General features: G+C 51.2%; 6 protein-coding genes across 6 annotated transcripts; 4 read left to right on the forward strand and 2 right to left on the reverse strand.

The window, feature by feature from the left end:
* Positions 1-611: 611 nt before the first annotated feature.
* M438DRAFT_274192 (uncharacterized protein) lies at positions 612-3294 on the reverse strand (the record flags this gene model as incomplete). The annotated part of the gene is made up of 2 exons (XM_029900694.1): positions 612-3120; positions 3176-3294. The coding sequence occupies 2 exons, from the start codon at positions 3292-3294 to the stop codon at positions 612-614; spliced, it is 2628 nt and encodes an 875-aa protein (XP_029759959.1).
* Positions 3295-4192: 898 nt separating this feature from the next.
* M438DRAFT_374799 (OTU-domain-containing protein) lies at positions 4193-5318 on the forward strand (the record flags this gene model as incomplete). Its single annotated transcript, XM_029908526.1, has 2 exons — positions 4193-4738; positions 4791-5318. The coding sequence occupies 2 exons, from the start codon at positions 4193-4195 to the stop codon at positions 5316-5318; spliced, it is 1074 nt and encodes a 357-aa protein (XP_029759960.1).
* A 53-nt stretch (positions 5319-5371) lies between these two features.
* On the reverse strand, positions 5372-6310 carry M438DRAFT_297493 (uncharacterized protein). The gene is made up of 2 exons (XM_029901955.1): positions 6046-6310; positions 5372-5986 (listed from the first exon to the last, which is right to left on the reverse strand). Exons 1-2 carry the CDS (start codon positions 6250-6252, stop codon positions 5420-5422), a joined length of 774 nt encoding a protein of 257 aa, XP_029759961.1. The 5' UTR covers positions 6253-6310; the 3' UTR covers positions 5372-5419.
* A 152-nt stretch (positions 6311-6462) lies between these two features.
* On the forward strand, positions 6463-8379 carry M438DRAFT_365621 (uncharacterized protein). The gene is made up of 3 exons (XM_029907807.1): positions 6463-6605; positions 6670-7614; positions 7666-8379. Exons 1-3 carry the CDS (start codon positions 6515-6517, stop codon positions 8307-8309), a joined length of 1680 nt encoding a protein of 559 aa, XP_029759962.1. The 5' UTR covers positions 6463-6514; the 3' UTR covers positions 8310-8379.
* An 836-nt stretch (positions 8380-9215) lies between these two features.
* M438DRAFT_365622 (uncharacterized protein) lies at positions 9216-10493 on the forward strand (the record flags this gene model as incomplete). Its single annotated transcript, XM_029907808.1, has 1 exon — positions 9216-10493. The coding sequence occupies one exon, from the start codon at positions 9216-9218 to the stop codon at positions 10491-10493; it is 1278 nt and encodes a 425-aa protein (XP_029759963.1).
* A 509-nt stretch (positions 10494-11002) lies between these two features.
* Positions 11003-13228, forward strand: M438DRAFT_297501 (MFS general substrate transporter). The gene is made up of 3 exons (XM_029901956.1): positions 11003-11866; positions 11919-12133; positions 12189-13228. The coding sequence occupies exons 1-3, from the start codon at positions 11427-11429 to the stop codon at positions 13202-13204; spliced, it is 1671 nt and encodes a 556-aa protein (XP_029759964.1). The 5' UTR covers positions 11003-11426; the 3' UTR covers positions 13205-13228.
* Positions 13229-13575: the final 347 nt, after the last annotated feature.

Here is a 13575-nt window from a genome sequence, read left to right on the forward strand (position 1 = left end):
GCCATGGCCTTGAGTCTCACACGTGGTAATTGTGCATATGAGTAGTGTGTAGAGATATCACTCTTCGTATATGCATTGTGAAGATCATGGTGCTCATTCTATCACCATAGTTGCTGTAGCATTGCGTATGTTTGCATTCTCCTCTTCCGTCTTCATTGCACCGTCATAGCTGACTGACCACCTGCATGAGAAAAGCACGACGACATACTGCATCACTCAGTATCAGAAGATCTGACAACACTTCACCAGACATCCAATGGTATCCACGACACAGTACAGAGAAGATATCTCATTTGAATCAATCGTGTATCATTTTCTCACGATCCGTAAACCACGAATCCAGCTACCTTTATACGTTGAAAAGGGACAGTCTGCCGTTCCTTTCCTTTTTCTTTCTCTTCTTTCGTCTTCGTTGCATTTCCTCGGGCAGTGGAGGGGTATCATCAGGTAAGCAATCAAAACAGTAAACCGCGAGCGCCAAAGGGAAAAAGAAAGCCCACAATGCAGAAAAAACAAACGCCCATTCCATGCTCGATCTTCTCTTCTTCCGTCAATTTGCCTCAAAGCTGTCGAAGGAGATGGCGGTGTGGGCTTGAGACAGCAAAGCTTGCTTAGTAGGAGGGACCATCATCCCCGACGATGTCGAACATGACACCGTTGGACTTGAGAGAGACCTGTTCGGAAGCGCGTTGGGCTGCATTCTTCTCCATGAGAACCTTGCGTTGAGCGGCGAGCTTTTGTTGCTGCTCGACGTTGGAGAGCATGGCTTCCATGCCTTCCTCCCAGCCCTCTTCGCCGTACATGGCCTTTAACTCCGACGCAGTGTTGCGGGCAAGGTGTTGGTTGAACATATTGAGAGCTCTGTTGACCTGGGTCTCGTAGTCGCCCTGTCTCATCTCCTCGTCATGTTCGCGATGGCGCTTCTTCTTGGCTGCTAGCTCGAGCTTGCCTTGTTCGTAGGCCTTGCGTCTGGCGACAATGTCCTGGGTTTTGGCGGAGCGGCGGGATTTTTCGGCGAGGTAGGCGAGACTATGACCGAGGTTCTTGTTGGGGTCGTTGGGCTCGTCGGCGAGGACGACGGGAGGATTGGCGAAGAAGAGGACGCGACCTTGGTCGTCAGTCTGGTACATGTTGCGGATCTCGGGTGGAATGCTGGCGTTGGCAGCATCAGGTAGAGTCCAGACCTCGATAGGAGCGGGGTCGCGGTAGGATGAGCGGCCGGTGGTGGGAGCGGGTGGGATGGTAGATGCCGACTGCTGGAAGCTGGAGGTGCGAGGCATAGGAAGACCGGTCATTGGCTGAGGGGTGGCGGGAGCGAATTGACCAGGCTGGGTTGAGGCGGCGCGGTGCAAGCTAGGCATGGGAGCGGGTGAAGCAGATTGCTGCTGCATGTAGTGCTGAGCGGGAGCGGGAGTGTGCGAGCTACGAGGCAGCGGTTGCATAGGACGAGTAGGCGCAGGAGTCGGCTGCATGGGAGTCATCTGAGTCTGCATGGGCGAGTAGGCTTGCATGGCAGGTGCCGGCATGGACGGAGACATGTGTGATGATTGGCGGGCTTGGGGAGGCGCGACGAGAGGTTGAGGTGGAGGTGAGGGAGTCGGCTCAGGCGGAGGAGAGTCTCTGGCGTCGCGCGGGCGTCTGTGGACGGCGCCGATTTTAGGGGGCGCGTTCTCAGCTCCCCACTCGGGCTTGGGCAGATCGTCTGTCTCCTTGTCGCTGTCCTTCAGGAGGTATGCAATCGGGCTGGGCATCTTCTTCATCTTGCGGGGCATGTCGAAGAGATCCATCTCGTAGTCCTTGTCGCGCACTTCGTCTGGCAGGCAGCTGGCCCAAGTCTTGATCTTGTTGAAGGTGAGCTTCTCCTCGTTGTAACGAGCCTCACAGACGTAGATGTCCATGTCGGCGGGCAGACGGCGAGGACGGCCCTTGTAGTAGCGTGTCGTGAACATGATGAAACATCTGCCGACAATTTCGTCGACGCGATGGTCTCTGTACTGGCCCGTCTTGACAACCTCGTTCTCCAAGAAGTGCTTGTCGAAGCGGTGCACTGTTTGCTCGGGACGGTAGTACCAGCAGACGTTGACCCACTGGCCGCCTTGCGGGTCTTGCCAGGTGCGGTAGATCTGGCAGGGGATGGGTTTCGTCAAGTCGTTCGCGTTCTGGACGTGCACCCAGTCGCCAACCTTGTACAGCTCGCCATTGTACAGGATACCAGTAGGCAGGGGAATCCTTCCTTCGTCCATGACATAGTCCGTGTCGGGCTTGTTGCGCTCCTCGTTGGCTAGACGGTGCGCCTCAGCTTGTAATTCAACAGCGTCCTTGTAAATCTGGCTCTCATCCTCGTTGTATTTCTTCGCGTTTTCGAACATGAGATCCACGTCTCTCATAAACTGCTCGAGCGACTGGTACTTCTTTCTCTTCAGCTTGCGCTTAAGCATGTCGAAGGCCATGGGATTGAGAATCTCCGTGTAGTACTCGGGCATAACAGCCTTGTCGGGAAGACGTTCGAATGATGCGATTTTGAGTCCGCCAGGACCTTTGGGCTTTCTGATGCCCTTGAGGACAGCCTGGATGCGGGCTTCGATTGGTGTGAGCACCTTTGGTGGTCTGCCGCGCTTCTTGCGAGTGTCCGGGTCGTTGTCTCTGTCCATGTCACGGTCACGCTTTGAAGGACGACCGCGTTTCTTCTTGCGCTTGCCGCCGTCGTCGTCTGAGTCTTCGGCGTCAATCTCATCATCCTCCTCATCTTCCTCGTCGTCCTCGTCGTCTTCCTCTTCGAGAGGAAAGTCGTCGGGAGGAGGAATTTCACCGAGGTATGGAAATTGTGAGATTTCTTCAGAGATGACCTTGAGGTCGACAAGCTTCTTGAGTTCGGCACCGACGACGTCGCGAAGGACCAAGGCGTCTTGGTAGGCACCTGCATCGGGTCGATTGAAGAGTTGTGCGTTGTGAATAATGAGGGCCCAGTCGCGCACGTACTCAGCGAAGCCCCGGTAGTTCTTGTTGTTGATCTTGCTCTTTATCGTGCTCATTGCCATGGGCTCCTGGATGATATCGTAGTAGACCGGGAGGAGACGCTTGTTGACCATTCTCTGGAAGACCTTGGACGGGTCATGGCCGCTGACGCACAAGTTAGTTAGGGGTCGCGGAGGTGGTTCGAACACTATGCACATACTCAGGTGTTCTGTAGTCGTAGATGAAGTCGAGGATGCTCTGCATGGCATCGAGCTCGGCCTCCGACACGCTCTGGGCGCCGCCCTCGGTCGAGGGAACAGGAGTCGTGCCTTGGCTCATCGTAGTGTCGGCCATGGTGCCGAGTTCAGAGAGCAGTGGCTCGGTGCTGTTGCCTCAGGAGGCTTCTTCTTCGACACGGGCAATGCCTTTCGATGAGACGGGGCGCGAGAACTGCGCGACGCATCAATAAGGCTTCAGCTGTATACGCGCGTCTTGGCAAGAAGGTACTCATACTAGCGCGCTTTTTGGCGGCCCGGACCTTCCGCACGGATGTTACAAGTCACCTCGATGGTAGTGGCCACGGCGACGGGAGACCTCTTGTCAACTGTCCATCGCAATGCATAAAAGCATTTGTGTACCCTGATCTGTCCGCTGGGATGTCGTCTTGCGTTGGATCTAGGTTTCTACTACTGGTAATCCAGATACTATTGTGTATCTTGACGAAGGTATCTTGAGCCCATGTCACATCGAAGAGGATAACAGTCGAGTGCCTAGAAGCTCTTTGCTTCTTCTGCAATGATGCCGTCGACTGACATTCATCAAAATGCAAGAATATGTCCATGCATATCACCCTCCTTCAGGCAGAATTCTGATGGTGTTTTGCCTGAGTGGGACAGTCCTCAAGACACAAGTAGTACTTTGCATTCTTGTGGAAAACGCTCTGCTGACTGAGCGTGTGAGAGGCCATCCGATAGCATGAAACCTACAGCCAGAAAAACAAGCTCCTCTCTCCCAATCAGCACACGCATCGCAATATACACATTAAATTGAGAGGATGTTTTCACATGCATGGATCATGTTACCGAGGGGGTGACCCTGGGGATGACGTATCGCCTCGGCTGTCACTATCACTCAAGACACCGCCACGTCGAACAATCCACCGAACACAACACCGTATATCGCATACCACAAATCACCTTGACACCTACACATCGAACATCAAAACCAGACGGGTACCATGCGCATTCGAATTCGTGGTCCTTCGGGCATGTCCCAGGTTAGCATGCCGGAGACAGCAACATGGGGAGAACTCAAGCATGAGATATCTTCAAAGACATCAGTCGGCGACTTCGATGTCAAGTACGGATACCCACCACAAAATCTGGACACAACAAGCATTGACAACGAAACAAAACTGACCGATGTTGGCATCAAGCTGGATGGCGAACAACTCATCATCATGCCACGCGATGTTCAGCAGTCGTTGCATAACCCCATGTCCGGCCACGTGGATCCTCTAAATCATGGAACCTTGCCTTCCTTGAAGAATATCCAACCTCCTAAGCACAATGTTGGCGACTTTCCTTCTAGCTCGACAAAAGCAGAACAAGCCGCACTTTCACTCCAAAGGAAGCCCAACGATGTGGAGAGTGACCCACCCGAGGTGCCTGTGCCTGGCCTTGAAGGTGTTCTCGTTCTTCGTGTTATGCCGGATGACAACAGCTGTATGTTCAGAGCTCTAGGTAGCGCTGTCCTGGGTGACGCGCTCGATAGTATGAACGAGGTATGTTCAGCAGTGATTGACTATCACGTTCTCAACTAACATACGAATATAGTTGCGCTCGATGGTGGCTCAGACAATCCAGTCCAATCCTGATCTGTACACGGCTGGTATGCTCGAGAAAGCACCGGATGACTACTGCCGTTGGATCCAGCGTGAGGACTCATGGGGAGGCGGTATTGAGCTCGCGATCCTGTCCCAACAGTTCGACATCGAGATCTGCAGCATCAACGTACAGGACTTGCGCATTGACCGTTTCAACGAAGGCAAATCGAGACGCTGCATCTTGATCTATTCTGGTATCCACTACGATGTTGTTGCCGTCTCACCTGGTCAAGGCACGAGCCCCGAATTCGATAGAAAAGTCTTCGAGGTCGCACAGATCGAGGGTATGGAAGGCGAAGATGGTGGAGCTTTGCAGGCTGCTAGAGAGCTGTGTCAGGTCTTGCAGCAGAGACACTACTTCACCGATACGCATGGCTTCACCATCAAGTGTAACATTTGCGGCTGGACTGGTAAGGGAGAGCAGGGTGCCACAGAGCATGCCAAGCAGACAGGGCACATGAACTTTGGCGAAGCATGAGCGGACACGATCTAATGATGTACATAAGCATAGCGTGTCATTACTGCACAGGAAGTTTGATTGCTGAAAGTAGCATGAGCAATGTATATTCTTTTGAACTACTACTTGGCTTTCCATCGGACTTTGCTGACCCAAATTGCCCACTTCTGAACATCGTCTCTTTCCAACAAAAGCTCGATGCTATACCACTCCTTAGCCAATTCTTCGTTCGTTGCAAGGCGATGTACGAAGCTGTGACACGCTCGACAAAGCCAAGCAACCTTGTTCAACTCCCAGCTAGCATGCCAGCCACGTTTGACAACCTTTGCATGCACAGCTCTTGGGATCAGATGATGATAGGTGAGTGGCAGATGCTCCCTCTCGCAGATTTCACACTCGGTGGCTCGACTGGCTGGTGCAAACTCTGGCGGTGCAGTGGTTCTACTCGTAATGTAGGACGTGAACACAGGTTCCAGTAACCGTGGCAGGTCTGTAGAATCAGAGAGTAGACCATACGAGGTCAACGAATCTGACACAGACAATGGCATTGGCTGTAACAGATCCTCGTAAACATCCGAGTCGAGAGGCACGCTGTACTTTTCAGCTAGCTGTTTATCATTTTGGACATCACTATACGACAAGACTCGTAAGTCGTCGGGCAATGAAGGGAATATCTCAGAGGCGAGATACTGAAATACCGATTGAGTCAGCATACGAGTATGAAAGGAAGCAATGCGCTCAAACATACCTCTATCGTTTCACCCAGATCAGCAACCAGAGCATCGCTGTTCTCTTGATCTTGCTCTGGCTTGCTCACTGGCTTGATCTCATTCTTGCGGCCTTTGGTGGCCTTCTTCTTCTTCTTGTCTGCAGTACCCGAAAGTCTCGAAATCAACACTTCGGACACGCAGTCTCGAAAGTCTTCGTAATTGGCGATCTCATCCTCGGAGATCATGAATCAAATTGGATATTCTGGTGTTTGATGTCCTTGTGGCAAGAAGACGAGGGAGCAGGAGACACAAAAAGTGTGGAGATGATGATGCTTCCCCAAAGCATGGCTCCGATAAGAAGTTGCGATAAGCGCACGGACACTTCTGATGGTAAAGGTGTCGAACTTGGCCCGGGGAGATGGTGAGCAAGTAAATGAGCTCAAGAATTGTGTTTTGTGCCACAAAAACCAAACTTTGTGTTTTATCTTTTGCGGCAAGACAGTCAACATGAAGACGGCTGCAGCCTGGATCATTGCAGCCGCATCAATTGCGTCTGCTGCTTCAGAGCCCTCGCGGCCTCGCGGTGTTGGCCCAGAGTGTAAGTTTACCATTGTAGCTTTATTGGAAGACATCTAAATTGACACGACCTTCTACTTTCTTAGTCGCCAAGTTCTTCAAGGATGCTGAATCATTTACTTGCATTTCGAATCCGTCCATCAAGATCCCTTTCTCCCAGGTCAACGACGACTACTGCGATTGTCCTGACGGCTCCGATGAACCTGGAACCTCTGCTTGCTCCTACCTCTCCCCACTCTCACCCTCGACTCGTTCGGATACGACCAACAAGGACCAGATAAATGTCACACAAGTCCTGCCTGGATTCTACTGCAAGAACAAGGGGCATCAGCCTAGCTACGTCCCCTACACCAGCGTCAACGACGGCTTCTGCGACTACGACCTCTGCTGTGATGGCAGTGAAGAATGGGCTGGAGTTGGCGGTGTCAAGTGCCAGAACAAGTGCGACGAAATTGGCAAGGAATGGAGGAAGAAGAACGAGTCACGCCAGCGTGCTCTCACCAATGCCAACAAGAAGAGAAAGGAGTACACCAACGAGGCCCAGCGTTTGAGAAAGGAAGTCGAGGACAGAATCAATACCCTGCACACCCAACTCAAGGCTTCGGAGATTCACGTCACAGACATGGAGAAAGAGCTTGCTGAAGTCGAGCGTCGCGAGAAGGGCAAGGTTGTCAAGAGCCAGGGAGCCAAGCAAGGCAAGATGGGTGTCCTCGTGGGACTTGCCAAGCAGAGGACTGAGGAGTTGAGAGACCACCTCGTCCGCGTCCGTCAGGAACGTGACACTTCGAAAGACCGTGTCAAGGAGCTCGAGGCTATCTTGTCAACCTTCAAGGAGGAGTACAACCCCAACTTCAACGATGAGGGTGTCAAGAGAGCTGTACGTGCTTGGGAAGACTATGCTGCTCGCGACAAGTCTGGGGATGACACTTCTGCACACGACAGAGACCTCAACGAGATTACCAAGACTGACGCGGACAACGGTCTCGACTGGGAGTCATATCTCCAGACCGAGGGCGAGGATGTCGAAGTTTGTAAGTTTCGACCTGTGACTCTCCAGCCTGATGTCCACTAACAGCCTGCAGTGTACGAGATCGAAAACTACCTCCCTAAGCCTCTCCGCGACTGGGTCGACCAGAAGCTTCGTGACCTCCGCATCATGCTCATCGAGAACGGCATTCTCGCCGACCTTTCAGCAGAAGGTGGCGAGTCATCTGCTGTCAACGACGCAAAGAACCGCCTCAAGTCTGCCCAGGACGCCGTGAATTCTCAGCGTAAGGACCTCGAATCACACAACGAAGACTTGAACAAGGAGTACGGTCCTGATGGTGTCTTCCGCGCCCTCAAAGGCCAATGCATTTCCGTCGACTCTGGCGAGTACACCTACGAGCTGTGCTTCATGGAGCACACGACCCAAAAGTCCAAGAAGGGTGGCAGCAACACACGCATGGGCAACTTCGTCCGCTTCGACAAGATCACCGTCGACGAAGAGGTTTCGGCCGATGGCAAGGGTCTCGGCTCTGGTGAGCGCATCGCTATGAGACACGAGAACGGCCAACACTGCTGGAACGGACCTAACCGTAGCACCACTGTTATTCTTGCTTGTGCCGAGCAAGACGAGATCTGGAAGGTATTTGAGGAGGAGAAGTGTGTCTACCGCATGGAAGTCGGTTCACCTGCTGTCTGCGAGGCTCTCAAGAAGGCAGAGATTGTCAAGGATGAGTTGTAAAAGATGAACAATAGACGTGCATACATAGTTGTGTTATAGAAAGCCATCTAAGATATTTTTTTCTCTGCAGCCATCCGCCTGGCAGTTTCAATCATACCTACCTCTCATATCAAAGAGTATCGTCGTGTGTTTCTGCATGGTGAACTCCAGCAACATAGGTAGGAACCCCCTGGAATCAGAAGTAATTGTGCATACATACAAGGCTCTCATCCGCTAGGCCCTCGATGATAATTACATCAAAATGCACAGTATTGTTGTCGGACGGCGGTCTGTTCAGTGAGAGCTTACTTGGACCTTGCTCTTGATGGCCAAATAGAAGATCGTCAACGGCATCTTGCATTTTTTCAGTTGCAAAACCGACTAATCTCTCTTAGCAAAGGAGGAACACCGTGGAAGTAGGAGGTCGAACAATTAGGGGCAACACTTGATTATGCCTACCCATGCATGTCTCATAAGCTTTGATATCTTTGGTCCAGAGCTTTGCTGTTTGCCTATAGCTGCAGTTCTTTGTTTGATGGCTAGTTATATAGTCGTAGCTAGTCCCATATATCACAGAGAATCAAGCACTCTGTTGATCTTCCACGTACTCAAGTGCAACATCCCGCAGCTTCGTCGAATGTGACTTGCTTCGAAGCGTCCAATTGCCCGCGGCTTCCATCGAGGAAGAACACGATTCTTTGTCGACGTCGCTCGATTGAGAAAGAGCAATCCACGCCATTGCGCAACACATCACTTGTCACTTCCACATTATTCGTGCCGGCACGTCAACATACATCAACACATATCAGCACGCAACAAATCACGTCAACCATGGTAGACATCCCAAAAACGTATGATGACTACGCGCAACTCAATTGAGACCCATACTGATATCTAACCTGTAATTCAACCGCGCCGTTCCGCCTTATGGACCTCCCTAATGAGCTCATCAGAGCAATCTGTTTTGATGATGGCCTTAAGGGAAAAGATCTCAAGTCACTGCGTCTCGTAAACAAGCACATATCTGACTTTGCGTCAGACTCATTCGCAGAGTTCTATCTGGAGTCCTTTACTGTCGTCATGACACGCTCGTCTATACAAGCATTCATCGATATATCAAGACACCCCCGCTTCAGTCGCTATGTACATACGGTCAATATCTCGCCTGTCTACGCTTTTTCAGAGGGTCTCGCAGCGTTGGTACGGAACCTGACCCCAGTTCTGATGGAAACAGACCAGAAAAAGGAAAAGTGTGAGCCCGGCCCCAAGGAGGTTTGCTTCTACACAAACAGGTATTTTGCAGAGAAAAGATTAAGCGACCGTGACGCTAAGTGGATGCTTGGTGCAGCCTTTGCCGTGCTCGCAAAGCGAGATCAGCATCTTGGGGTTGCCTTCGACGTTGGTGAGTCCAATCCTGTTGGTGCCAAGGGGTATCTATACCACAGATATTCCAATGAATTCGGTAACGATGATAGGATCTGGGCACTCTCATGGAAAGAGACAATTCATACAACGATCAAAGCGATTCATCAGCAAGGATGCAACATAAATGGACTTTCGATCGAAGGCGTTCAACTGGGAAGCTATCGTTGGGAATCAACTCTTTGCCCCGATGAGATCGAAGCCGAACTAGCAACTGTAGGCCGTCAGCTCGAATCTATCACTATCAACTTCGACTTTGGTGATATCAAGGCTACCTTGTTTTGCGCCAGGCGCATATTGTCGGCAGCAACCAATCTGAAACATATTAATCTTGGCGCCGTGAGCGACGACTTTCATAGCCTCACTAAATATCAGGTCCTTGATTGCATACCATCACCATCCATCGAAAGCGTCAGTCTTTTGGCATTTGCGATCAACCAACTAGACCTGATGCGATTCCTTGCCAAGCATCAAGCAGCGATACGAGGGATCACTCTGAGGAACTGCCGGTTACAGGGAAGCTGGGAGTCATTGGCTGTTTGGGTCAGAGATCACCTGCCTAAGCTTGATCACCTTGAGATGGATGGTGTCTGGGATCGCCTCGACGACGTTGCCGGATGGGTTCAGAGAGGCCCGCTCATCAAGATCGTGCCCGGTGAGGATATGAAAGCCAGGATCAACGAGATACTCAAGGATGGAAGGCAGAAGGAGATCAAGGAGGCCGAGGCCAACAAGGACGCTGGAGCACGTGAAGAGGTTCGCTGTTGCTCGCGTGCATCTTAATTTAGCAGGGAAGAACTTTCACTCATCAACCTGGTCGGTTAGCTCAGTTGGTTAGAGCGTGGTGCTAATATCCCTCGATACATGGCACGCCAAGGTCGCGGGTTCGACCCCCGTACTGACCATTACATCATCCTTTTGCGTGCGGAAGAGATACAGGACTCTTTTTGTGGTGGGATAGAATGTCATTTTGGTATTGGTGAAGTTTTGGGAAGTTAAGCAGAGAACTCATGGCACTGACAGTGACTTGGAGCCCCGTACTGACCACCATCGCTGTGCCATCATTGAGCGGCTCTTATTGTTGTAAAGCACTCCATAGATGGCTTTGATTAGGTTGAGAAGAAAGTTTTTTTTTCATGATGTGGAAGATTGCCGTTTTGGGACAAGTCTCGAGCTTTGGGCATGCTCTAGCCTGTTCGAGATACATCTTGGCACGGCTGGCGTTCTTATCTCAACTCCACGTCCTGTCAAACCTCAGTATTTACGGCATTTTATCCGACATCTCATCATCAGCTATGGCTACCTCTTGGTCAGACTCGCACATCTGATCAGCACTATCAAGCGGAAAATCTCTCCAGAGACGAGCAAGTACTACTCGAACGGTTTCCTCCAAGGCTGACACATGCCAGCCATGCACTCATGTATTCCTTTCCAAGACGGATCTAACGGAGTTGATGCCTTTATCTTTCTTCGAAAATGCGGAGGCGGAGGGCCGAACGGTGATCAACACTGGCACCAGTCAAAGATCTCATCGGGATTGCGGCTCGTAGACCAGTGACAGGCGATGCACTCCCTCGACTAGGTACATAGATGTCGTGTTACCCGTGTCAATGTCATTTCTGCATCTTCTTTGCCTCTTGACTACCACTTCGCATCCCTCGCAATTACTGTTGCGACAGGACTTGTTGAAGCGCGACTGCAGCGCGATAACGTAGAATGGCGCAAGATGATGCAAAGCACAACTCACCCTCAAACCTATCGCTGGACCAAGGATACTCCTCAGGATCGGACGGCCAGCAAATACAAGAGAAGGAGATAAAGAATAATACCTCGATATGGAAGCGCATCTACAACACTATAACCTACACACCCCCGCGATGTCGCTGGGACCCGGAAAAACCGCCCGTGTTCAGTATGCCACTGAATGTCCTATTCGGCTTCGCTGGTGCTTTCACGGTCGCGAATCTCTACTACAGTCATCCCATCCTTAATATTCTGGCGGAAGAATTCAATGTACCGTATGAGAAGGTGTCGCAGATTCCTACTGTGATGCAGGCTGGGTATGCGGCGGGACTGCTGTTTCTATGTCCGTTGGGAGATTTGCTACCGCGAAGACCATTTGTTTTGAGTCTTGTGTTTTTCACGGCAACTATGTGGTAAGTCTGCCGGATGGTTAAGAGGATCTTGTTGCTCATGTGTCTTGTCTAGGATCGGCGTTTGTGTGACCAAGGACTTGGCTGCGTTTACTGCTATCTCTTTCGTTACGGCTGTCACTACCGTTACACCACAGCTTATGCTCCCGCTGGTTGGTGACCTTGCACCTCCTAATAAAAGGGCTGCATCTTTGTCCATCGTCACGTCTGGCCTTTTGTTGGGTATGCTGATTGCTCGACTCCTGTCCGGCGTATTGACCAACTTTACCTGTAAGTAAAAGCCTGAATGTTCCGCTCGCATGCCGTGCTGACAGCATCCACATAGCATGGCGTAACATCTACTGGCTAGCGCTTGGTCTGCAATATGCCATCTTTGTCCTTCTCTGGCTATTCATGCCAGATTATCCCTCTACCAACCCTGGCGGCATCAATTACTTCAAGATCTTATGGTCGATTCTCGAGATGCTCTTCAAAGAGCCAGTCTTGGTACAAGCTTGTTTTGTTACCTTCTTCACAGCAGCAACCTTTACCTGCTTCTGGACAACATTGACCTTTCTTCTCGCGGGCTCACCTTATAACTACGACTCTCTGACCATCGGTCTCTTTTCTCTCATCGGCATTGCGAGTATGTTCACTGGGCCTTTCTGGGCCAAATATGTCATCGATCGCTTCGTACCTCTGTTCTCTGTAATACTAGGCGAACTCTGGTGTATGCTGGGCATTTGTATCGGCACCTATACCGGACGCATCACAATCGCTGGTCCGGTGATCCAGGCTTTCTTCAACGACTTCGGATTGCAAACAGCGCAGATCGCCAACAGAAGTGCCATCTACAGTATCGCGCCAAAAGCACGCAATAGAGTAAACACGGCATTCATGGTTGCGACGTTCTGCGGTCAGCTTGTTGGCACGGCAGCCGGCAACCATCTGTATGCGAGAGGTGGATGGATCGTCAGCGGTAGCTACAGCGTAGCCAGCATCGGCGCTGCACTAATTTGCTGTTTTGCTCGTGGACCGTGGGCGGAAGGATGGTTCGGATGGGGTGGCGGTTGGAGCGTCTACAAGAAAAGTGCCCACAGCGCTGATGGAAAAGCTGATGAGAAACAAACCATGGGAGTTATCGAGTCCAAGCATGACGTGGCTCAAGATCCAGAAAAGGGTGAGACGCAACAGGAACGCGTCAACGAAGGCCATCCGGTCGAGAAAGGCATTGAAATGCTAGGAGCAGAGGATGGCGAGAACCCTCTCCGAGAGATGAAAGACCGCGAGGATGAGGGGAAGAGCTCCGGTAGCCAGGATAAAGATGAGATCACCCCTGTGCAGGATACGCAGAGAGTGTAATGACATGAGCATGAGTTTAATGACAGAACTGATACGAAGTCACCAGACACGCGTGGAAGAACAACAAACCTCTATCCCAGCATAACTATTCTATGTGTCGTTCCTTGTCGAGTCATTCGTGGCTTCGTGTTCCTTCTCGACTAGCTAATCGCTTGGCTCCCAAAGACAAGCACGGTGAGGAGGAAGTCGCAATGGTAATCCGTCAATGTAAGAGGAACCGCGATTACCAAACCAACGTTCGACCTAAGCATTCCATCTTTACCCGAATGGTGTGGATAACCAAAAAGCAAACAGCTTTGCTATTGTAGTGCTCTTGGATGATTTCTTCTCCGTGTCTGGTTTTCTGCCAACGCATGTTGAGTCAACATTTC

Source organism: Aureobasidium pullulans, assembly GCF_000721785.1.
Source record: "Aureobasidium pullulans EXF-150 unplaced genomic scaffold scaffold_10, whole genome shotgun sequence".
Lineage (NCBI taxonomy): Eukaryota > Fungi > Ascomycota > Dothideomycetes > Dothideales > Saccotheciaceae > Aureobasidium > Aureobasidium pullulans.

Coding starts and splice junctions, on each gene's coding strand:
- M438DRAFT_297493 (XM_029901955.1), bottom strand. CDS start 6,252: ATGATCTCCGAGGATGAGATCGCCAATTACGAAGACTTTCGAGACTGC. Junction 5,987..6,045: donor ATCTGGGTGAAACGATAGAG/GTATGTTTGAGC, acceptor TCGGTATTTCAG/TATCTCGCCTCTGAGATATT.
- M438DRAFT_365621 (XM_029907807.1), top strand. CDS start 6,515: ATGAAGACGGCTGCAGCCTGGATCATTGCAGCCGCATCAATTGCGTCT. Junction 6,606..6,669: donor TCGCGGTGTTGGCCCAGAGT/GTAAGTTTACCA, acceptor CTACTTTCTTAG/TCGCCAAGTTCTTCAAGGAT. Junction 7,615..7,665: donor GGGCGAGGATGTCGAAGTTT/GTAAGTTTCGAC, acceptor AACAGCCTGCAG/TGTACGAGATCGAAAACTAC.
- M438DRAFT_297501 (XM_029901956.1), top strand. CDS start 11,427: ATGGCGCAAGATGATGCAAAGCACAACTCACCCTCAAACCTATCGCTG. Junction 11,867..11,918: donor TTTTTCACGGCAACTATGTG/GTAAGTCTGCCG, acceptor TGTCTTGTCTAG/GATCGGCGTTTGTGTGACCA. Junction 12,134..12,188: donor CGTATTGACCAACTTTACCT/GTAAGTAAAAGC, acceptor GCATCCACATAG/CATGGCGTAACATCTACTGG.